This window comes from Labrus mixtus, chromosome 19 (genome assembly GCF_963584025.1).
Source record: "Labrus mixtus chromosome 19, fLabMix1.1, whole genome shotgun sequence".
NCBI lineage: Eukaryota > Metazoa > Chordata > Actinopteri > Labriformes > Labridae > Labrus > Labrus mixtus.
The window spans coordinates 15,338,198-15,364,231 of record NC_083630.1 but is presented as its reverse complement, the minus strand read 5'-3'; the positions used below and the strand labels follow the sequence as shown (position 1 = coordinate 15,364,231).

Genomic DNA, 26,034 nt, shown 5'->3' with positions numbered 1-26,034 from the left:
AGTCAGGTGCAGACTCGGTAGAGGGTCATCAAAACGAGGGCTGCTGACTGTGGTGAGCAGGCTTTAGCTGTCATGGCTCCAAACTTATTGAAATGTATAAAGTCCATTTAGAGAATGTGACACCTGCTTCATTTCATTTCAGAGTTCTTGCTTACATTTTAAATTCCTTTGTATGAACTTACTTCTTACTACTGTAAGGCTTTTACAGAAACTGAAGGTTATTGAAATCAAGCTTTAAGTACGTTACACCACATAATCATACTGTAACTGTCAGTGTGAGATTTGTATTCTTTTCAAAAAGAGATTTTTCATTTGGGATTAAAATTTCATTGACTAACAGACTTCTCTTGTAAATCCAGATCTCAATTGCAGTTTGGCATTCATCCAATAAAGTGGCTGATTTGTGCCAGAGGAGTTTGAGTTCTGAAACACTACTAAAGCCTGCCCTCTTCTGTACACACAGGGTACTACACTTCTTGCTGTTTCAGGTCCAAAGGTTGTATTTGGAGATGTGACACGCTGAGCCAGCACTTCAGTTGTTCCTATGGGTACTGCACAGCCAGAGGCTGGAGTTAGCCTGCCTTTGTTAAAAACAGCTCTACATGGTCAATAACAAGATGAACGCTGCCATAGCCTCAATCTTGGTCAGACACACTGACAAGTTGAGTTAGACGTAGCCTGACTCAGACGAAACGCTTAAGCACGGAGATATTACTGGTTTATTTTTTAATCTTACATTAAAGCCTCCTTCAAAAGTTAAAAGCACAGTCATAGCGGTCGGCTTAATATTAAACAGAGGCCAATGTGGGGCCATCCTATCAGTTCTGCAGGCTCAGACTTTTACTCATCAACCAGCCTAACTGATGAAACAGGGATGATGCTGACTCATTGTGTAACTGATTCAGGCTCAGGCACAGTGGGAGCTTACGCACCTACCTTTGCTTTCTGAAAGAATTTATGCTTCAACAGCTCTGAGGATGTTGGCCTGAAAAACAGCACGGTGAACATGAATGAGTCTGGTCAAGTGAGCATTTATCACACAGAACCTAGAAATGTTCTGCAACATATGTTAACATGGTGTTAAGTAGAAGTTAACTTACAGTCTATAGAAAAAAAGTTCCATGGACGATAAGTTAACTATCTGTAATAACACTTATTGCATGCTTTAAGCAGATTAAAAAAAAGAACATTATTGCCTTTGATTGAATGGATCCAGTGTGCTGCTGCAGAGTAATGTGTGTTGTATATTTATGTTGCAAGGCTTTATAGCCCCTGTCACACATGCATTCTGATAATTTACTAGAAAATGTCAGGATATTAGGTCTCTGACATTTTCCAGTTGACTTCAACAAATTTCCCTCACAGCTGGAGATTTTCCCCCATCAGACAGAGAGACAAAGAGTGACATAAAAAGGATGTTGCAGAAACAAAAGCATAAAGTTTACAGCATTTCCAAGATGCCGTATGAAGAAACAAAGTATTTTTTTTTACGAGGAGGCTGGCGTGTGAGTATAGTCAGGGGGGGAACAATTCTGCCGTTTGCGTTCACACTTGGAGCCAAACATTTCGTGATTGCATTGCATGTGTGGAAGGGGTTAAATGTAAAGGTTTTACAACTAACACCTTTTCTCTGGGTCCTTCTGAAGACACATGGAGATCAACTTCCTGAAGGATTTGCCGTATTTCTTTACCGTCTCCTTGTCCGTGATGCCGGTCTCCAGGGCTGGAGGGTCATTCTGCAGCGTCAGCATCAAGACCTGAAGAAACCAGAGAGTTGTTCAGTCAGACATTTAAAAATAAAAGTATGACTTTGCATTTGTTGTTTGGCATCAAATACACATTTCGAGGTAGGTTAAATTGCTCGACCATGCCTTCACCTTCATTGGTGGGTATTTGTGGTAAGGTGCGGCTCCTGTTGCAAGCTCAATTGCCGTGATCCCAAAGCTCCAAATATCTGCTTTGAAGTCATAACCCCTGACCTGTAAAGACAGAACCATATATCATCAACTTTTACAGATAATCTCCATCGTTACGTGTTAATAAGAACCACAAACTAAAACACAGAACGCAAAGTGTGTTCAGAGAAAAAAAAGGGTTGTCTGTCATAGAAGAGAGCAACAAAACAGACCATGATTTGAATGTGAACTGCTTCAGGCATGAGAGTCTTACAGAAGGTCTTGTAGTGCTGAGTCATGCAAGATCACTTTTGGCCACAGGCTTAAGATTTCTAAAATTGTTTCAGCTTCCTAAGTAAGGATGCAAGTAAGAAAGTGTAGACTTCTTTGTCAATGATCATTTGCTGTTTTTGCCTGTTTAGATACAGCAGTGTCTGACTGTGAGCTCCCCCGTTGCCATGGACACTTCTAGGCTAGAGACAACCAACCTGCTCCATAACCTCCGGGGCCATCCAGCATGGCGTTCCCACAAACGTCTTGCGCACTTTGTTTCTTGTGATGTCACCACCTGTGGATAGAAAGGCACTGACGCCGAAGTCTGAAGGAGAGAGAAGAGAGACAGAGGAGAAGAATGAAGAAAAACACACACACACAAAGCGTACATTATGATGTTTATTTCTTTAGCTCTTAGTCTCTGTGCATAAACACGCTGAGATGGAGGAACAGAGTTTGAAGTCTAACAGGTGGAAATCAGGTGATAGCATGACACAACTACTTCTTCACACTTTATCTGGATCAGCAGTGACAGCTGTTGAAATGTGGTGCTGCCCCGCGGCAAAATACCTGCAATTTGCACTGAGCCGTCATCCCCGAGGAGAATGTTTCCAGCCTTAAGATCCCTGGGAAAGACAAGACATGAATGTGTGTATTATAAGATTTACTTCTGACACAGAACAGAAGATTAAGTGCTTAGAGAAAGTCAAAACTAACTGTGAAACAAATAAAGTCAGAAAAAAACCGACTCATTTAAAGGTTAACTTGTGTTTTTGGAAACATAGCCTCATCTCTTATGAGATATGACATATTTAATTATGTTGCCTTCTTAAACCAGAGCTAAGGATCTCGTTTTTACTAAATTGCTGATTGAAAGATTCTCAAAAATGTCGATATGTTACACATCTTAGCGCAATAAAAAAGGCTTTACCGCTTCATTCTTTTTATTGTAAACTCGTTCACCTTCAGACTTTATTACCACCTCATAGAGTCTGCGGTTAATTTGTTCGTCTTTGTTCAGCCTCCCCTGGTGGTGATAAGAGGATTCAGCAGGGAAAGCTGTCTGGCTTGCCCGTCTGCCTCCGTGCACACTCTCACAAAAATGTCCAGGCTGCTTCACTGAGTGAATACTGCCAACTCACCACCCAGACAGAGTTGTCATAGCAACAGACTTTTAGAGCTATAGTCAACGGTTCAAGTTTGGCAAAAAAAAAAAAAAAAAAAAGTAAGGCGAGCAGGAAGGTCCCTAGGGACAAAATTCTGTTATCTATCCTGTTGAGAATTTCACAAAAGCAAATGTTGAGTTTTATTGGAGAAAGAAAAAGTACACCGGGGCACTGACAGACATGACATCATCTTCAAGGACTTATTATTAATTCCTTTTTCACAACTGACCAGATCAAGCTCGTTTAACTGTGATGAGAGGGGGGAGAGAATGATTCAAAAGAGATGCAGCCTCCTTTCCTGACCAGTTCATCTTGGTGCCAGACGGGGGCAGTAGAGACAAAAGTATGCAGCTTTACCAAAAAGAAGAATGCTGTTGGATCATTCCAGCAGAGATATTTTTCTCAATGAATGTAAAAATAGATGGTCTGCTTTGAAGATGACTTAGTTAAAAAAAAGATTTATAGGATATAACTAAGTCATTTTTAAAAAACTATAATCTCATATTAAAAGCCAGTTTGATGGGGGGCAAAAGTTGCAGAGATAATTGTTCTTCTCAGACAAGAAAACTGCTGAAGCATGCTTTAGAATGTTTGGCCCGAGCGGCCTTTCTCAAACGGGAAGTTTTAGCTTCATAAGAAACCTGCTCTGAACACACAATGTGTTTTTAGAGACGGGTCACAGTTTTTCTTTTTCCACGAGTGCTCCAGTAAAATAACAGATTCTGCAGTGACAAGAGCAGGGAGTGGCAGCGAAGCCACAGGGGGAAGGAATGCAGCATGTGTAACATATTAGAACCAATTGGCTGACAGCAAAGATGGGGATTCCCACCCAAGAGCCAAATGACTGCTGGGAAAATAAAAGCATCCTTAAACTACATAAGATATGGAATCGGCGGACTATTTTGTGTCCTCTGCTGAAACTGGGTTTTCAGCCATTTGCTCAGGCTGTAAAAGTAGTCTGTGTTCTACATTTGTGTCTAGACGAGTTCAACTATGTAACTGTCGCACTAGGGTTGATGCAGATGAAAATGCAACATGACAGCCTAAAGGGCTGCCGGCTGCCGTACAGGCGTCTGTCGCTCCGCGGCTCTCCGCCTCGTCCCAGCGTCACTCCGCTGCCCTGACATAACAGCTAGGTGATATCAGGTCACAGTTACCCTCCAGTTTTCTAACACGTGCTGCTTCTGCTTAATCAAGAGCGTGCTCATCCTCCACCTACATACAACAGGGATGCTTCACTGTCTGGTAATTTGAGATTGTTGCTTTTTAAGGATTCGAGGGGAGGTGCAGAGTTCACCACCTGAGGCTGAAAGGCGAGTCTGGGAGTATCCCAAAATACTTTTCCTCGTTTACACAACCACCGCCCCTCTCTCAGTGGGTCCCATCTCGACTTCTACTGCCTCAGCCTGCGCTTAAAGTGAGCTATAATTTATTGAAGTATTGTGGGTTCAAGCTAGGCCAAATATCTGAGTTTTGAGAGGATGTTGGTGGAAGATGATAGTTGTCCTCCAGGTAGGGAGGGGCATAATTGTCTACACCAAACAACATGGCTTTGAATGAAGTCTTACATGTGTCATAGAAAATCAAAAAGTCAGGGGATCACTAATCTCCATTCACTCTGCGTGTAAATACAGAATCTGAAGGTAGGGCACCAGATTTTGGGAGTACAAGTTGTTCTGCTTTAGTTGTAGTCAAACTGGTAACATCCAGCAGAGTTTCAGCGCTCTTTGACTGTGTGCATCAAAACTGGAGCAATAAGGGCGCAACGCAATCTGCCGTAATGCAATCCCAGAACACATCAGGTCACATGTAGCGACGATTTAGCTTTAATCTAAGTCTCTGAAGAGACATCTGCATGTAAGTGCAATACACTTAAAAGAAATCGTCTCTCAACACCATTCATGCTTCTTCAGTGGGACCGGTCACAAAGGCAAAGCACCGCTAACTGATGGCTAAACTGAAAGTCATGAAAAGCTGGCCATCGCTCCAAGAGGCATGTATTGTCGTCAGATAATAGCTAATAGGTTACGAGATTGGGGGGGGGGGGGGGGTCGCAAAATTTCAGTAGGACAAAATATTTTGGGATGGCATGAAAGTCTCTATAAACACACTCCATCCAATAGAGGAAGAGATATTTTCAAAGAAGACTGAAAACTTTGAGACGCTAATGAACCGAGAAGACTTGGCACAAGATCACTGAAATCCCTTGAGTTCATCCTCGGGACGTTTCGAGTAGCTGTACTTGATTTAATGGCGATTCATTCAGATGTTATGACATTTCAATGGGGAAGTGGTCGACTGACAGCAAGTGTAGTTCATTATCCAGAATAAGTGTTGACATATTAAGTCATCAGATGAAACTTTTGGAAGCTTTTAAGTTGATGCACTAGAGAGCAAATTTGGGTTATGGAGTTTTTTTTTTATTCACTCTATGTCAAGATAACTTTTTGTCAATAAAGCTCTAACACTTTACTACTGCGGTCATTTTGAGACACTGTTAATGTTTGTTTTTAAATGACTTCCTCAGATTGTAAAATTCAACCATTAAAAAAAAAACGTATCTCTGACAAATACGACCAGAATATTGTATGTAGGTGATGACTTAGATAAAAAGATGTCCAATGACACTGCATCATTCACTAAGAGTGATTAAGGGGATCTAATTGCGTCCCTCTAACACTCATTGAGAAACCACGGAGGCTATGGTTCACTGCAGCAGATTGTAACGCTCCGAGAAAAGGCTGCAGAGTGTAGACAGTCATTAACATTCACAGGAGAGGAAGAGGAGGAGGGAGGAGGAGAAGGAGGGGGAGGGGGAGGGAGGAGGAGGTGGTGACACAATGCACCATGCAAGTTCAAAGAAAAACTGTAGCGGAGAGGAAAACGGCAACCTGCCGTTAAAAGTCCCAACTCCTACAAGTCAAGCTCCTATTGGAAGAATAACTCATTTATCATACATGTATATATTTTTAAAGCACATTAAAGCCTTTCCAATCTGATGCCAGAAACTAGAAGGTGTTATGTAACCCGAGAAATATTGGTAAATGAACGCTGTTTGTGTGGTCTCTTCTTATTTATGAGCGACTGAATGACTGATGAGAACAAGCCAAATGAAACTGTCAAGAAGATTGATCTTTCTCATCTGGCAGACCCTGCACCTTGCAGCTCTGCTGGTCAGTTCACCTACAGTGACATCACATCCTGGTGCCAGGCTCATATTGCCCCCTAACAGGGCTGTAAAAAGAAGGTTTATGAGGCGCCTTGTTGGGTCCCTTATGGAGATGAAATACCTCCTCTCTTTTAGCCGTGCCCTTTCCAACCACAAAAATATCTTCCCTTAGCTTTGCTTTGAATTGTCATGTGTCATTTTTTTTAAAGGTTTATTTTTGGGTGTTTATTAGAGATAGGAAAGTGGATAGAGTCAGGAATCGGGGAAAGAGAGAGCGGGGAATGACATGCAGGAGAGGAGCCACATGTCGGATTCTAACCCTGGCTGTCCGCTTGGAGGACTATACCCTCGGTACATGGGGCGCGCCCACTAACCACTAGGCTAACGTCACCCCCACAGCTAGAGAGTCTATGTTCCCGTAGGCAGCATAACTTCAGTCATTAACTGGTCATTACTAAACTGCTGACTGAGTCATTTCCCAAGCAGGGCCCTGCCGTGAACTCACAAGACAACGCCAGACCCACGATAACAATAATATCCTGATATAACAATATGATGCAAGACAATCATACAATAAAAAAATCACGATATCGGATTAACTGTATATGAGTATGCCCCTAAGTTCAGGCTTGATGTATTTATTCACTTCAGTTTGGTGTTAGTTGGACTTCTTATCAAGCTTCATCTCTGAATTTGTTTTAATCGCTGCCTGACATTATCCAGCTGTCTTCTTCTTCTATCTGCTGTCAACTTCTTCTTTGGCCAGTTCACTTCCTTTCATGTTAGCCTCATTCATGTCATAAGCACCACTTAGCGGAGACATGAAGTTGTGACACAGTGAGTCAAATTGCCCGGGAAACCTTTTTAAAAAAAATGGAAATATCGATATTTGGCACTAGTGATTTGATAATCATATTACCCAAGTCAAGGCAATTTTATTTGCCGTATTTCTATTTTGGTCCCATCACTACTAAGAAGACATGAGGTTTTAGAGATGAGAGAGGAAAATAACTATCCACAACAGTTAGATCGTCAATGTCTCTTTTGATAAATACCTTAAAGCCTGATCTAAAAAGAAAAGGCGTTTTTTCCTCTCGTCGTGTGTGTGATGTCTGCCTTCTCCTGAGGTTAGAGTGCAAGTGTCACCCTTGAATCACTGCCTCTCTGAGCTGCTGTAAACGTGCAGGTAGAGCACTTCGCTGTCTTGTGTTACTATGTCTCAGGTTGAGGCCATACAGCCCTGACCGCAACACTCTAATTGCTTTTTCTGCCGTCCTGAGTTGGATGGAACCTACCATGTGACTCTTTCTCTCTTGCTCCCTCTCGTCAAGCCTCACCCCCCTTGGCTCTCTCCGTCACCCCTGCCCCAGAGGCTCCGACTCATATGATCCAGCTTACACAGGAGGAACAGCGCACGTTTACATCAGCAGACACCGATCAAATGACCGCCGCCTCTCACGCTCTCAGCATGTCAGTGATTTTCAGCGCTGGGGTAATACCTCCCATTTTCTTTTTCAGCAGTAGAACCTCAGTGCCCCGGGGCGGCCAGAGCTGATGAATGAATGATCTGTTAATGAATCCCTAATGTCTCCTTAGACCCGGCACAGAGTACTCAGGAAAAACATTCCCCTTCTCTCTGGCTCTGACTGATAACCCCGTCACACTGGGCTGAAAGTGGATACTTAAAGGCTGCAGCAGAGGTATACTGCAGTTGATTTTCCTTTTAATTAACACCCTAATTCAAAGAGTGGCTACACTAATTCCTTGCATCTCTACCTATACTCTCTTCAAGATAAGGAGTTTCCTAAGCAGCAGCCTAATGAGGCAAAGCCTCGTCTTCACAGCTAAAAACAACATCTGTCATCCCAGTCCATGGTCAAAGCTTTCGATCGCCCTCTTTCACTAAGTTTGTCCTTAGCTTTCTGCTCTGAAAACTTAACCAAGGCAAAAAGTAAGGCATTATTTACACACACACACACACACACACACACACACACACACACACACACACACACACACACACACACACACACACACACACACACACACACACACACACACACACACACACACACACACACACACACACACACACACACACACAAACACACACCCTGTCCTGGGCGATATGTGTGCCAGTGGGAGAGGAAGGGAGACAAATAAAAAAAAAAAAGAAGTAATGAATACTAAAGACAGACGAGGTGGTGTAAGGACTATTACAGCCCAGAGTCCACTGGGTTCATTGTCACAGCTTAAGTGCAGGGACTTATCCAGGTCTTGAACTGGCTCAGAGGAGGGCTTTCAGGATCAGATTTCCTGTGGTATGCAAATCTGTCATTGACACATTCCACCGGTGCACATTCAAATAGTAACTAAAAGATTATCAGCACAGTAGTGGTCGTCTACTTATGGATTTTTTTTTGCATTGGAAGTCATGAAAACCCCTGAGTGGGCGGATTTTTACCAAAATAGAGCTGAATTATCCCTCGAGGTCTCCTCCTCTTATAAACAAACAGACCAGGTAATGATAATCTGTAACAATACAGTTCACCAACTTAAACTCCAACAGGGCTTTAGGACGAGCTGCAGCTAATTTAAGCCACTTAACTGAATACTATCTTTCTATGACCTTAATGATATTGTTAATGAAGATGTGACTTTTAGACACTATCAGGATTTGTTGGAAGTAAATGTTTGGTCCAGAGCTGGAACTTTGGGAAACTCACAGATAAGTATCTCGAATCTGAAATATTCGACTCATATTGGCTGATATCAGAGTTGTGCGAGATATTGATCTAAGAAGAAGAAGATCAGGAGAATAAATGTGACCAAAAAGTGATTTGACAAACTTCTGAATCAGGCGAAGCCCCTCTTTGGTAACATTAAAAACACCTAAGAGGTACAACATGAGCACATCATTCCTGCTTCTTCTTCTGGATCACTTGTTGTAGACTCACTGGGGTTAGTTTACTGCCTCATCTCCAAACAGAGCGGGATGACACTCCTGACCTTTAGGAGTGAAAGTGGCATGCTGAAAAATGCCATTTCCCATTTCCTATCTGCCTATACTGATAACTAACACCAATCACTTCTGTGTATTGAACTATGCATTAAATCATAAACTAAGACCATGAAGTCATTTCACAGACTGCTAAAACATCTGAACTGAACAATGGAAATAAGTGTGCAGGCAGCAGGATGCCACATAATGAGGATCTCATAGTAACACGATAAGTCCAGATAATGTAGAATTACACAGTCATGCTAATAAGTACACTACTGCACCTTATGACAGTGGGCATTAGCATAGCTTAGCTGAAGATATGCACTGTTACTGTCATGTACAGTCGTCTGTTTTAAAGTGGGAACCAACTCGTATCTGCATGACTGCCCTCAAACAGAATTTCTGTGCAAATAACAAGATTAAAATACTGCACTAAAAATACACAGCGTCCCATGTAGTGGAGGTAGTGGATTTAATATAAGTAAGACATTTTAGAGGAGGAACAGAGAGGAGAAAGTCAGGGGTAGAGTTGAGTATTTGGGCTCCATTAACCCTCAAGGTGAAGTCTTATAAAGCTGCCGTGTTAGTAGACAATGGAACGTCCTGTGTCTGCTTGATTACAGTACCAGAGTGGAGGGCTGTGAGTCTTGTTACCTGTGGATCTGTCCGTTCTTGTGTAGGTACTCCAGGCCATCGAGCACGTCTTTCAACACCGTGGCTATACTGGCCTCGTCCAGGACGCCCGTCTTGTGTTCGCCTCGTGAGATGGTGTGCTTGATCACGTCCAGCACGGAGCCTGGGAAACAACCACAGGACGGTGGTTAATAAAAAAAAAAAAGAATTCAATGATGACACGCGTCGATTATCTCTGATGAAAACTACATTTGTGACTGTCAACGTTAATGTCTGAGAAAAAAATGAAAACTATCCAGAGTAGGGCCTCAGGGTGAGGAAACTGTCTGTGTCTGGTCTTGAGATGACTTAGCTCCCGCATCAATGAGAAAGTCACCTCAGGCCAGCTCCAAATAATTTGTTAAACCTACTCTAAAAACCAAACCATATTTATGAAAACAAAAACTTCCCCATGGATTGGCAGGCTATTAGTCAAGATAATTAGTTTATAAGCTAATATTGTTTGGGTGAATCAGACTGCGGATACACACAAGAACTTTTTCCCAGTTTCACTGAGGGAAGAAACATTGAAGGGAAAAACCACTGATTTAGTTTGGTTAAGACAAAATCCCTTTGGTCAAATAATCACCATGACCTTTGACTTTGGCCATGGCACAACAAACCAATGGTATAGAAAGACAAATCAATACATTCACTTGTATGCATACTTTAATGGTTTACGGAAAGAATCAGTTTTTAAGCTGTGATTTTAGAGAGCAGAGTCGGTATCTCTAAACACTGTCAGATTTCTCAGTGAGTGAACAGCCACAAGCCTTGAATTGTTGATAATTTTTTTGGACTCGGTTCAGTGACTTTAAATTAGATTTTACTTTGGAGGCACACAGGCTTGAGGTTTTTTTTTCATCCAAATGAGACTCATTTGGATGTTGAGCTCACAGTTTAAAAAATCACCATGGCTACTGTCAGAGTCATGACATTATTTGTTTTTCAATAGAGCAGCGCAAAGTTTTCTTTTTACCCCAGTGACATCATCATTACGTCCGTCTCTCTGCAGTTCAATTCAATTTAAAAGTTCACAAATATGAACTAAGCTCCACAGTGACATATTGTGTGTGCATTTACCCATGATGCCTTAGAAGTGGCCTGATATCTGCATAAATAGTTGGTGTTCATGTTGACATTGGAGGTTATAAGTCAAACTGTTGCTTTGTTTTGAGTGTTCCTGGCTGAATAGAGAACTAATGTTTCTCCGCTCACTGACCCGAAAGTTCACCCCGTCTCACTCGGCCCGGCTCCGGCTGAATAAAAAGGAGTGCTCTGGATGAAGAGCAAGACTGCTCTGCTGTGAGAGTTTGATTTCTTTTGTGCAATTTTCCAAAAGAATAAAGCACATCTCTCTGAAAAGCAATTTCACTATTTGCATTCGGTTTGACAGAAAAATGGGCGAAAAGATGGAACGACACTTGCCTGACAAGCTGCATTGTGCTGCAGTGATACAGGAACACAAGCTGCCATACTGTCCACATATCCCTCCATATCTTTCTTACAAACACACACACACACACACACACACACACACACACACATACATGGGGTGCAAAGATATTTATTTGCTAAATCACTTCAGGGTGCCCTCGCCTGGAGCTCTCAGCCCAGCACTGCATAACCCTGAGGAGACAGCGATGACTGGCCACCTGAGACTAGACAGTGTTATTGCAGAGCGATTTAGACACATCAGGATGTAGCGGCGAGGCAGAGCAAGAAAAGAGAGGGAGGGCGAGCCGATGGGTTCAACGGGTTCTTCTTGCAGTTACAGTGCACGGCAGAAATTGTGATTCAGCAGTGAGGAATAGAAAAGAGACCCCATTCAAAGAGAGGACGGATGAAAATAGGCGGTAAAAGCAGACTACGTGTGTGTGTATGAGTGTGTAAGATAGTGGGTGTGTATGCGAGATAATTCGAAAGAAGCGAGAGGAGGGTGAAAGAAGAGTGAAGCCTTGCGTCTCTGATGTGACAGTTCTTTGAAGCTCATTGAGAAAAGGCAGCCTGTTTGACTCCTCTGTTCTCCCTGCATGGTTGCCTCCTCTCTCAATGCTTCTGTGCTCAGTATGAGATTCATCTGCCTGTCTGAAGTGGCTTCAGGGGGGGGGGGGGGGGGGGGGAGCATGTGACAGGAAGTGACAGGTGACAAGGAGGAAGCTCCTGAGGAAAGAAGTGTGTTTGAAGTCAGGTCTGCATGAGAGGAGATGTAGTCTAATGGTAGTAGTAATGAGCCAGGAGAACATTGTTTACCTGCAGAGTAATGACAGAAATGCATGTCGCAAAGTGCCACACATTTCAGCAGTAACTGTCAATGAAGTTATTGCTAAATGTAATGAACGGTTTCATTTAGCTATTAAAATAGGCTACACGTGTTGTATGGTTTTGACCAGTGTTCAACTTTGCTTTCCTAACTTTCAGTGTTTTCTGAGTGTTTTCTTACCTACCGTGCTTTTTTATTTTTTTTACTGTTTTCTATTGATGAATGACTATTTATTAGACATATTTGTATCTACTGTTTTTACCTCAACTTTTATTGCCTTCTTAGACTTTAAAAAAAAAACAATTATTTTATGATTATCTTGTGAAATGTTTGAAATGCTGTTTGTGCCTGTCTGAAGCACATTGAATTGCCTGCTGTTTGAAAAGTGCTCTATAAATAAACTTGCCTTCAGACTAGTCGACCAGTCTGCTTTATATTTACATTTAATCAACAGGAAAATGAGTCACTGGTAAAATCCCTGGTGCCAATTCTTGTGGCCGAGTCAGTATCGGCTTCCAATAGTGTGGTATAAGTTCTGTTATTCAAGGCAATAAACCAATACTGGCTCTTCTTTACTTTTTCAGGTACGTTACCATTTTGCAACACAAACCTACAACAATGAAGCGCTTCAAGAGTTTAGCATGGGTCTAAGCTAGCATGTGAGCATTAACTTCACCAATGATTTGTATATTTTGATATCTGGGGAAACTTGGTATCACCCAAGACTGAAGTAAAGGTATCAGACTTGGTACAGCTAATGAAGTGTTATTGGACCATCTTAAAACAAAGAGAAAGAAGGAGAGTAACGGAATGACAAAAAGAAGTGAAGAACAGTTTCCTTGATCATAGATTGCCAAGTCTTCTTCAAGCCGAGGCAGCAGTGAGGGGAGATTATTTCTAAAGTGCACACACACACACACACACACACACACACACACACACACACAGCTTGATGCAGACTTTGGAGGACCACTAAATGTCAGCCTTGTCAGCCTCTTTCAGATGCATTTGATTGAACTCTGCATGCTTCATTAGGTTGTTTCAACTGGCTGACACTTTTACTGACAGGTTAACAATCAAAAGTTCATTTTGCATGGGAAAAGACTGAAGCTTCAAAGATAAATGACACCTGTTGGGCCGTGTATGAACAGGACATGTCCAAGGCCCAGAGGGAAGACAAATCACAGGGCATCAATGAAGTCTTGACAGTGCGGTGCACTACAGAGCGTGTAAAAACTCTGGAAAATGTCAAATCATCATTTCATGCTGGATTAAGCAAATCTCTCATTTTTTCTTTGGATTTCAAACTCAAACTGTGAAGGTTCAACATAACGCCTCTTGACTCCGCTACATCAAGCCCGGTCAGTTAAACAGACTTCTCGATCACCTGGTCCGAAGCATGGGACGCAGGGAGAGGATACGAAGAGAGAAAAGGGGAAGAGAGGGAAATAGGGAAAAGTGGACAAAGGAGGTGAGAGCTTGTGCCAAGAGTGCAAAAGGCCGATGGGGAATGCCAAGCAAAGTTAAAAAGGGTGGAGGGAGGGTGTGGCACGAGGGAGACATAGGTGGTGAAGAAGAGATGATTGTTGGCTCAAGTTTCCGTCAAAACTGTCGTATGCTGCATCATTTTCTACGGGACGGGAACACTATGACACAAAGGTAATTCTGCATGTTAAGACACCATTGTCTTTACTCTGTGAACCTAGATTCACAATCAAAGCTCCCTGTCAGCATTCTGGCAATAGCTGAGGGCCACATCATGATGTGACAAATCCACTGGCTCCAAACTTGACAAAGTCTTTTCATATGCTAAATTCAAACCGTCAATAACAATCTGTCTTAAGCTGGAATTCACTCGGAGTGGCATTTCGATTGAGCTCGGCAGCCGTGATTGTGGGTCGGTGAGGGGCAGCACACTAATCTCCTGGGAACACATTCCTCTGCTTGCTTTGGCATGACTCATATTCTATCCCTGTGGGCATCAGTGGATGTCTCTTAGATGTGAATCCAGTCGCCGACAGGTTATGCAGCGCTGTAATGAAACAGTTGTTCGCATGTCACATTCGGAACAGGATTTTTCCTGAAAAGTTCTGTGCATGCTGGGTAACTACCTGAAAAGATGAGCTCAAAAAGGTCTGGCCTTGAAAGGACTTTCCAGAGAGGATTGAGGGGATCTTAGAGCTCTTCCCATTACATCATTGTATTTGGACATCCGATATTAAAGTGTATGATCTAAGGAGCCTCGCATTAAACTCACTTTCACTAATCTCAAAAAGTTCACAGGTTCAACAGTTCATCAGCATCAAGGATGACTGTAAGACTCTTACTGAAGGGAGTGTCAAAATGAATCCACTGATGTAAAGGGTTTTTGTGTAACATGCATACCTGCAATTGTAGCCTCTAACGGCGTACAAACTTATGTATTTGAACTGACACCACGATTTAAAAGTGAGTGTTGGCAGGTTTCAGTGGCTTCATTGGCTCTTTTAAGGTATGTTGCTGTAAAGGGAGACTTTCTGGATCTGTGGAAGACCGGCACTGGCTTGCACCAGCTATACTCAAGTTAAAATGTAGCCGAGTTTGAATGTAATTGCTCATTACGGACGCACGTCTTGTGATTTAGGTGTTGCACCAGCTGAGATAGTTCAAACAATGGTAGAAGTTTAAAACTTCAATCTTACACCCAGGTTGTAGTAGGTGTAAAGTCCTCCGTAAAACACAGTCGCCATGGTGTATTGTTTTGAAAGGTTGACTAACTTGTAGGATGATGAAGGGGTAGAGGTGTTTTCCTGCCTGTTTGGCGTTACCAGGGCGCTCTCTGCGATACATTACATCCCTTAGAAATGTATGATGGTTTTGTTTGTACTCCTGATTTCTTTTTCAATGAGCGGAGATCTTTTGCTCCGCCCTATACTAGAGTACCGTTAAACTACCTGTTGTTTACGTTGATGATTTCACCCCGTAGTTATTTTACACTTGCTGTAGATTAAGGGTGTAGGCTTTAGTTATCACCTTATCGTGAAGTGCTGTCATATTTTACAAACCTTTTGGTCGCTTTTTCTCAATTAATTGCCGTCAGCAGAAGCTATTTTAAGCTGTTAGTCTCTTAAATGAAGCACCACATTCAGCACTGTAAAAAAACATTAAGAAAAATGCTTTTCACTCGTTGGTCACATGAAGTTAAAAACTTTGTTTCTGCTACAATATTTTGGTTAGTGTTAGTGTTACACTCTACTAGTTTAGATGAACATTAACATCTGTGTTGTATAACCAGAACAATGACACAGCTTAAGTTACAAACTAACTAGATTCAACGTAGGGTTTAACTTTACACCATAACTTTATACAGAACTTACACAGAGCTGGTTGTTATGGGCCATAACAACCACGATGAAAATAAGTGACCTATCAGCCGGCCTTTTGCATATCAGTTAAAATTCCATTCAGTCCTACTAGTATCTGCAAGTGACTTGTGCTTTAATCCCTCAACATGTGAGAGTGATGTGCGGTGCACTTGGATGAAGCGAGTTGTGCGCTGAGAATAAAAGTGCTGCAGGTCCCTCCTGGGTACAAGACACGATCCATAGGAGGCAAAATTACAGGGAATGCTGTATATTTTAAAACGAGCGTCGATGACGTCAACAGCGCCTTTCTAAAGGGTTGAAAGATTATCAACTTGAAGCACTGAGAGTGGCCACACAAAAAAGGCAGAGCACCCAGAAAAAAGGACGCTTGGCATTGTGTTTTTTCTCCGGAGCGACCACCTGCTGCTGCAAACACTCTCTCCTTATTGAAATCAATTTAAAAAAAGGACGCTGGGGCCCAGAAAAAACACTAGCTGGACACGGGGCCTCAATCTCTTTATGCAGCCTTTAGTCTTTCAGCCAAGTGGGGTCAGTGGGAGGCGTTTGCAGTTGGCCTGTCATTTCCTGTCATGTGCAAACCCAAGTGGTCTAGTGCTATTTAGTTTCACAACATTCTTTGTAAGGACAGGGAGAACGTACTTTCTTACTTTATCATCAGGACATTATGAACGAAACTTGGTATGAAAACATCTCGAGCAGATAACAGATCAACGATGGAGTTGAAATCCGTCTTTTAACAGTCAGAGAGAAGACCAGGGTGGTTTCAGAGGGTGGATACAGGGGAAGAGGCAGGACTTTGGCCTTCTCAGAGCTGGTATGCTCTGCCTTGTGGAGCGATGCTCTATAAACCAGACCTCATTTAAGGTCTGTCTCCATGGCAGACGACTCCACGGCCATCATTTAATTACACCGCACAATAAAACCCAACATCAAGGGCCTCTGTTTAACGGGGATAAGGGGAATGAGAGAGGCCATCTTGAGCGGTGTCTGCTCCTGCTGTGCGGCTGGCTGCCTGCTCGAGCGTCGCTTGGCGGGCACCATGCCCCCCGGCCCAGCTGCAAGGCGGCTGCCAAGCAGCTCATGTCTCGAGTGTATCCCAGGGAGCCTGGCATGCCACCTGGGCACTATCCGTTACAGTGGGACGCTGTTTACACAGAGGGGCTGAGAGGAACAGGGGAGGGGGGAAACAGAGAGTAAATATTTGGTGTGTGGATCTATCCGTGTACTCCGGAGCTCGTCTAATAAAGCCTGTGAGACCAAAAACAGGATAAAGAAAGAAATGTGGATTTTTACATCTTTGCATACATTAGACCATAGCTCCCTTAAAACACTCTTCATTACGAAGAAAAAGGAAACCACTGCTTCTTTCTTATCAAATGTGGCAGTTTGTGTCTAGGATTCCTCACATCCACAAGAACAAAAAGCTCTTTTAGATCTTACTTAGAGCTTACTGATTCTGGTTAAAAAAAACAACCAGAAGCAGATGCAATCCTTGGATTTTAAGGATCTTTCTCTCCGTGGTGGCCTCCTCTTCATGCTCCTCTCACTAGTTAATTGCAGCGCTGCCACATGGATGCCATGAAGCCGGCCTGCGGGCTGTTATTACCTCTAACCTGTCATTAGCTCCTTCGCTGCTCTCAGTTAAAGCCCCAGAAAGAGCTGCAGCTCACATGGGACACAATGAGGATCAGTGCTGTCACATTCCCAACAATCACAGTTAACATCAAGGGCAGCAGGTAACCAGGATCTTCCTACTGCCCCTCTTGTGTGTCCAGGGGAACCTATCAAAATCTCCAGACCTCCTTGATATGACTTTAACACACAGCTCTGTTTGATGCGTTCACAAAGCTGATCAAACTATCAGTTTATTTTTCATCAGAAACTAAAAAAAAAGTGATTGATTCCTTTGTCTGCCCTGGCTCTAGATAGTCAGAGTGAAACACAGAAGAAAAGAGCGATGTAAAAAAATGTAAAAAAAACCCAGAAAAGAATGGGAAAACATGTGCACTTACCGCCACTGAGCAGCTTCATAACCAACCAAAGCTCATCTTTAACCACGAAGGAGGTGTAGTAAGACACGATGTTGGGATGGTGGCACTGGCTCATGGCTTGAATCTCTTTCTATTAAAAAAAAAAAAAAAAAAACAGGGAAGAAAGAATTGAATTCATCATGGTAGTACATAGCGTTTTGATGATTTCATGACAAACAAGCTGTTTATTTTTAGCTGTTTAAAAAGACTTTCATTCCATTTCAGGTCCCATGAACTCAGTTTATGACATTCATTATCCCTTTCCAGAAGCAACAGGCAAACAAAACAGTTTTAGAGCAGTTAATAGTTGTGGTGGTGGTGGCGGTGAGATGAGCACATAATATGCATTCTTTGTGATTCATCCAAGGTGAATTGTGCCTAGAAGCTGACTATTCTCTTTTGACTCCCACAGTAAGGTATGAGAAGAGCCTGGAGGAAACCAACTGAAAGCAGATACAATAATCACCTAGTCCTTTGACGCTGCAGCTATTCCTGATATTCAGTACAATGCTTAAGATCTTAATGACGTCAGAAGAGAAAACAGGCGAGGTCAATATAATGCATATCTATGCAGAAGCGAAAAAACAGCCAGAGCTCAGTCCTTTACACAGCTGTAAAGCTCCCTGTGTGTGCGTGTGTGCGTGTGCGCGTGTGTGTGTTTGGAAAGCAGGGGAGCTGAGGTAATGCTGGCACAGAGGTCTAATCCATCACTTCAGCACCGGTCCTAAAAGTCATTTGAGGATAGAGAAGCTTCCGAGGAAAGAGAAAATCCAGCTGACTTCAGAGTCAGGAGGCTTTTGCTTCTGTTTCTCCATTTCAACGACTTGACAAACGACTGAACCTGTTACTGGAAATCCATTTTAACACTACCTGTACTTAGGCATCACCACAAACCTCTTCCAGCTTTTGAAACAATATCACTCCTTACAACACAGCGAATGAAAGAAATGACCAAACGTTCCAAATGACCCTTTGAAAGCACCGGGCCACTTACCAAATTATTATTATTATTATTGCTATCAAGCACAGATAGTTATAACATCTTGCTTTTAAAAGGAGCTAGGCAAACATTTCCTGTCCTCTCCTCAGGCTTTCAGCCACACTATGATGTGCAAGAGCTGCAGTTTCTCTACGTTGGGTGTGCAGTCTTTAAATCGATATCGGCCTTCTCATCTAATTATAGGCTCACACCACAAACGATTATATCTGTCCAGATTCCAGAGTGTTGTTTAAAATAGCCACTGAGAGTTGTTAAAGACAGGTGCAGCACAAGCCTGACACCTGAGAAACCGAAACACTTGGGCCAAAAAACATTTGTCAAACGTTTCGATCAATAGATGCTTGCGGGGGGTTGAGAAGTAAGCAATCGAAGGCTGATGTTCCATCTGTAGAAATGCTTCGCTTACACAACGTGCATTAGCAGCAGTGTCCCTCGGCTGCACAGTCATCACTATTGAGCCTGTGGCCTTCAGTGAGTTCTTCAGGCGAAGGGAGGCTAAAGCAGGCAGGTGACATGTTGATGCCGTAAGAGAGCACTTGACAAAGGGTTGTTAAAAAAAAACTAAACTGAGTCATAATGAGGGTGGCTACAGACTGTGACATGTACAGACATGCTCACAGATTTGTGGACAACAACAGTGAGGTGAAATGTGTGAAAAGAAGAAGAAACTGAGAGAGCTCGAGATAGCAACAGTTTTCTTTCGGGCCAACAGGTGAGCCCACACACGACTCTCCCTCTCAGTAACGCCTTTTGGGATTATCAAGCAGCCTAATAACTTCCAGTCTGTCGGGCCAGACAGCGAGCTCTGTGGGTCGTCTCCCCTATCGTTCATACTCTGGATACAACAGGCCGAGAGAGAACAATGATAATATCACCCGTTGGCTGCTAACACCCCCCCACCCCCTCCCAGCATTTGCTCTCGACACAGTGGAAGGGGCAGGTCGCCACCGCTCTGTGGGCCAGGGTAACCCCAGAAAAGAAAAACAATGGGATAACAGGGAGGATATCGTGCCCTGGCAGTTGGCAGGTTTTCCCATCTTTTCCAGCAGACAATGTGTGAATCAGAGAGACTCTTTGTTGTGGGGATTAGGTCACTGTAAACCTCTGCAGCGGCAAAGACAGGGGAAATGTTCTCATCGCTCAAAACATATTCGTATCCCGTCTGTCTTGTTGAGTTTCACGTAACTTTGCATTGTGAAAATATATTTCTGAGGTTTATTTTTGGCCTTTTACGCCTTTTGTTTGGAGTGACATGCGGGAAAGGACACGTGTCACTCCCACTGCTTGAGGACTATAGTCACACAGTGCATGGGGAGTTTGCACCACTAGGCTACCGCAACCCCATTAAAATAGTTTTGCAGTACCCCCCAATGACCACTGGGGGGGAAAAAAGTATTTTCAAGTATTTCTGCATGATAGCAAAGTCACAGCACAGTTTGCACTTCAGTGAAGGCAAAATAAACTTCTCTTCCTGTAAATTATCTGGCTTTATTTACATATCTAGTTTATGTTGGAACATGGAACACTAGATTCCTTTTAAGCACATTCAAACACGAAGAAAAAACACTAATGAAGGACACATTATAGTCTTCTTATTTCTTAAAGGAGGGATTCTCCACTTTTTCTCTCTCTTTATGTTGAGATAACGGAGCTGGTTTCAATTATAATGGATTAATGTATCTCTTAATCTTGTTTTTTTTGGTAATAACAGGTAATAATTGTAATATTCTGGTCATCTTTAAAACAGAACTACCGGTAGCTGGTCACACGACAGGCCAGGTCATGACATGCCATGCTGCCATTGCCCACACTAATGACGTAAGTTCAGCCTGATTCTGTTTGCTTTGAGCTTTTGCAGCTCTCGGGATAAGAGATGAATTAATCTGAGATCTTGATAAACAAGTGAAAATGACTCACTCTCATGGTAAAACAAAGTCATTAAAATGTATGGCTGCATGTTCTCTTAAGGCTTCCACAGGAATGATAAAGTATGGTTTAACTGCATCTCTTTTGTATAGTGTTCCTGCAGGCAGGAGGTGAGCCACAACTCTGGATCAATAAACACATCAAACACACTTACATCAGCATGCCATCATTCTTTCTATCAGCACTACCTTCCTCTCCTTAGTGGATACCTCTTTGCTTTAAAAAGCCAGTAACCCTTGACTGATATTTCCTCAAAATGTCAACCCATTTCCTGTTTGTTTAAAGAAGAAAGGTAGTGAAACAGTGCATTCACTGTAACGTAACTGACAAAACGTTGGTTTATTTTAAACAAAGACATTACACTGGAGTATTCCATCTTATGATGGGTCTATAAATTCACATCAATGCATCGGGTAATCAAAGTTCAACACACTAAACCGCTTCAGTTGGTTTAGCCTGGGAAAGCCTCTGCAGGAAACGGACATGTCCAGGCCACTGTGTTTTTCTGTGTCCTGACTGAAGGCAGTATTTGGCGCGTTTGAGGACCTTGAAACTGAGCAAAAATAAATAAATGACCTATTGTCACAAAGGGAATACAGTGCTGGGTCACAAACTGGTGCCACAGAATCACACTGACAGCAGACACACAGAGAAGCTACTATAGAAGCAATGTTACGTCACACACACACCACACACCACACACACCACACACACACACACACACACAACAGAGGAACAGAAGCACTTACTTAAATCTGATCTTAACGCTGAGAACTCAAATATACTGAATCACTTCCTCAGCTTCAGGCAGACTTCCTATGCCAGAAATGATTGCTGCAACTAGTGTTGTCACGACATCAGAATTTTAAACTTGATGATACAAGTAAAAATCAAAAGTTATCCATACCTATTTTACTACAGCAACAAATACAAGTCCTTAGTACGCCAAATTTGTGAAATATTGTTTTTAACTACTTAAATCGCAAGGTCTGCAAAAACAGCACAAATAAATTGAAGCTGAAATGTTTTGTTTTTTTGCACTTTAGGCAGTTTCATTTTCGCTGTCACCGCTTCTATGCTCTAACTTTTGCATCTTCATGAGATGGCAAAGGGACTTGAGAGACACCAATATTTGCCAGCCTATGAATTTGACCATAGCTGCTTTCTCTTGTGCTTGTGGCAGCTTTGGGTTCGGGCAGTATATCCTACAGAATGATGGTGAACAGAAAAAGTATAAACAGTTGTTAAATATTGAAATTATGCCTACAAGTAGTAGTGATATTTTAAATAATGATAAATAGTGATACAAATCCCAGACCCAATCTTCAGTTTGCTATGATTGGGTTGTCAGTGTGTCTGTGGGGAAGGCATAGGCAGACTAGCCAATGGTAATATACGGATGAGAAAAAAAAAAACTTTGGATGTCTGTGTTTGAAAATAGAACTGGTATGGATAGAATGTGCACTGCAGTCAGATAATACAATCTCTGTGCATTGGCAGATCGTCAACACATTGTAATTCTTTACGATCTAATATCCAATTCCACACCTATCCTGCACGGCAACACTTCATAAACATCATCGTAAATCTGAATTTTCACATATGTTTCGATATATAATTACAGTGAGTTGTTGTGACTATTATGTAATTATACGGGAGGATATTAAATCTGCACCGCACTAAAGTTGTAAACAACCCTCCTCCCCATCTGATCCATCTTGAGTCACTGAAAAGCGCCCGTCTGTCAAACTCCTGCACCGGGAATAACTACAACATACCAGAGAGACACAGAGACATGACCGATTACTGCCTTTTTCCGACATTAAAGAATTTCAAAGGTAAGACTAAAGACCCACAAGCTTCTCTACAACCTTCTGGCATCCCCCTTTTGAAGTTGCTCCTTCAGGGAAGCAATCTGGGTTCAATTTAATGCTTCCTCGCTGCTTAAGCAGGTTCTCAGCAGGCTGTCGAAATGGAGGGGTGGACCACATGCAGGAAATCCGACCTCGCTGTACTCCATGTGACCGCCTGCTCTGAGAATCCGGGAGCAACATTCTCCTGATTCATCCTCCAGAAATTGAGGGGGGGGGGGGGGGATGGTTGTTACTCCTCAGTTTAGTGTTGCCAGTGAATAGTGAGAAACCTTCCAGTAATCTCTAGCCTTGATCTTTCATGCACACCTATGGGCTTACACAATATTTATATCCCACAGGCGACTGTTACCGACCTTTAGATAAGAACGTAAAACAAATCTATTAATCACGCTTCTTCTAAGCTGACAAACAGCTCATTGGGGTATCTTTGTGGACGAGCAGACGACAGATACCATGCTATGCTGCCCTGAAATCTGCTCAAAACCATAAGCGTAAAGTCTTTCCTCGTTTGACAAAAGTCTACGTTACATTGGCCTAATCATGAATCTTGGTGTTGGAATTGCAGGGTAACTCACGATACGACATGTTTGAGTGACATAATACGCAGAACTTGGCCCATTCTAACAATAAGAACACGATACAGCGATTAAAGTACGTAACCACTGCAATTTGATGTCAGTTTCACCTTTCTTCATGCTTCCTCCTTCATCCTTTTTCACCTCTGTCAGACATTATCCCCTTGTTTCTCCTTTGTCTTCATTCTTTATCCTTCGGTTCTTCTTTAGCCAATTAAAATCTGTTCTCTTTACCCCCCCCCTTCATGTCTTAAGACCCACCGTGAGGAGTCATGAAGTAATGATGCGGTGAATCAAATTGGCAGGGATATCTGTTTAGAGTGCAATATTTTTCCTAATTAAACCATGATATTTGACACCAGCGATTTGATAATTATATCAGACGAGTCGCTGTGTTGATATTCTGTCCCACCCCTTGCGTTTCACTTCACCTATAAAAGGACAGATATACACAGTGATGGTCACTGAGGTGGGGGTCTGAATAAAGATTTGCACACACAAAAAAATTTGTGTTGTACAAAATATATTCAGGTAGTTTCCAAAACCACAAATGAGCACCTAATCCTCCCTATGTGCAGGGGAGGGTGACACACGAACACGATTGCATGGAGGGTACAAAGACGAAATATGGTCTTCAGGAAGATGTCCCACAGGGGGGGGTCTGATAGTTTCCTGGCAGTAAGTGGAGTCCTCCTCCAGAGAACAACCAGAGGAGCGTTTGAAGTGACAGACGTGATTGGAGGAGAGGAGTAATGAAAAGCAGAGGTGGTGGAACTAGCTCCATCCACAGTCACAGACCACAAAGACAAAGTGAAGTGCAGCCTGTGAGGGCGTAAATCCCTTTGATCAGACTTACATTTTAAAGAGGTCATAAAAAAAGTGCAATTGAATCACATACAGTCATCCTTTTATTATGCCATTATAACTTAATCATGCTCTTATATGTACTGTCAATAGAGGGAAATGAGAAAAACTTTTTGTTCCAGCTGGCTAAAGGGGCGTGTCTGAGTTTGATTGACAGCCTGCCAGATTGCGTGTGTTTCACCGTATGATGGAAAGACAAAATAAACAAACTTGCGCGACGGCCTAAATGTCACAGACAGAGAGCGTGTTGTTAGTGGTATTGAAGTATAGAGGACCACATCAGCGTCTTACCTGACCAAGGTGACATTGGTATGTTTATATGATACTAAGTGCTGCAGCTGAGCGGCAGAGTTAACTAGCTATCTTGCCGGCAAACTGACGCCAGCAGTGCACTCCCTCCCCACAATGTTTATTTGGCAACTTTTTCAACAAGCTTGGGTCATGAACAAGTTAGCTGTTCGTGTTTTTAAGTCAGATTAAAAGGAGACTTTTAAAGCAAAGCTAACGTTGCTGCTGTTCAAAGCTTGTGGCTCACGTTTTGTGCAGCAGTTCTGCTGTTCGGGTGTCGTGTGCAGTTGCAGTTTTCACCTAAACAGCATTAACCTAGCACTGATGTGTGTGTGTGTCTTACCAAGAGTTCGTCCATGCTGGTCTGGCACTTCTCTAGGTTGATACGCTTGATAGCCACCTTCTCCTTGCGTGGTAAACAGTAGGCTGCTTGAACCACCGCCGTGGCCCCGCTCCCTAAAACAGATGGGACAACAACAAATTATCATCCCGATTAAGAAAAAACAGAACATCAGTCATCTCAGGAAAAGAAAGGTTGTGGTTAGATCCAAGCGTTGGCAAATTATTTTCATATTCACATAACTAGGCTGTGCCCCCCCCCCCCCCACCCCCCAAACCTGTGTCCTTCTAAAATGAATGTGGGATAAAAGACTTTTATCATCACTTCATAATCCTACTGAGTTCACAAAGTTTAAGTGCAGTTCATCTGATTTCTCCTCAGAATAGCTTAACTGTCCGTCAGTCTATTATGAATCCGCTTTCCCAAACCCTCGATGATCATCCAGCTCTGATTGTGGCTGGAGACTCTTCTAAACAATACAGGGAGTCAGGTGGCTTTGATAACAAGATTGAGCCAGAGAGAACCTTAAACAGCATCGAATTGACTCTTTTAATATGACAAATGATAGACTAGATCTATAGGGATGACCCCAAATAGTGACCCCAATGTGTCTAATTTTACATCAGTTTGTGGGTTTTCTCCAAATAAATCATGATTCATGGCCTATCTTAGCATAAATAGAAACTTAATACAGTTCTGAAAATAACTTTTTGATCAATCTCCTTTGTGTGTGAGTCAATAAATCAGCCCGAGTAATTGATTGAAGAAGCATAACGGTGATCAAGATTTCAATGGCTACAAGAAACATTAGTCAACAGCAAAGTCGTGTGCCATTGGCCGGATATAGATACACACACACACACTTTACATCACTTTAACGCAGCCTCAATTCATTCTTATGTCGGCAGAGCACTGCATAATCCATTTCTAAAATTTGCATCCTAGAAACAATGGGTGGTCTGTGCAAGTTTTACTATAAAGATTATTATCAGAACTGAGCTTCTTGATTTTGAATAAAATGATAGTTGAAGTAAAATCTAAACTCCTGTTGTTCCTGCACCGTGTGCGGTCATTTCACTGCCCCCCCTCGGTGCTCTTACTTGACGCCATGACGGCACACACACACACACACGCGCACACACACACACACACGTACATTACTGTTTCCACAACATCTCAGGAGTATAGGTGACGCTGAGCAATGCTGGGAACACACTCTCCTCTGGCAACAGGCTTTAGGGAGTTAGAGAGTGAGAGGTGAGTCGGTTCGCCCTCCAGTAAGCTTTTCCTAACCTCCCTCATCTTAGCTATGCCCAAATATTAACAAAGT

At 42.5% G+C, this 26,034-nt stretch overlaps 1 protein-coding gene across 3 annotated transcripts in view; it reads right to left on the bottom strand.

Annotated features, from left to right (window-relative positions):
- The window catches only part of oxsr1b (oxidative stress responsive kinase 1b), a 38,546-nt gene that overhangs the window by 6,632 nt on the left and 5,880 nt on the right, over nt 1–26,034 (bottom strand). For all 3 annotated transcript variants that reach the window (XM_061064079.1, XM_061064081.1, XM_061064080.1), the window contains exons 2-9: nt 24,708–24,820; nt 17,820–17,928; nt 10,162–10,303; nt 2,739–2,794; nt 2,384–2,493; nt 1,878–1,979; nt 1,624–1,757; nt 937–985 (exon numbers count right to left, since the gene is read on the bottom strand). In XM_061064079.1, the coding sequence (XP_060920062.1) occupies nt 937–985; nt 1,624–1,757; nt 1,878–1,979; nt 2,384–2,493; nt 2,739–2,794; nt 10,162–10,303; nt 17,820–17,928; nt 24,708–24,820 (815 nt within the window). The remainder of the gene's footprint in view (nt 1–936; nt 986–1,623; nt 1,758–1,877; nt 1,980–2,383; nt 2,494–2,738; nt 2,795–10,161; nt 10,304–17,819; nt 17,929–24,707; nt 24,821–26,034) is intronic.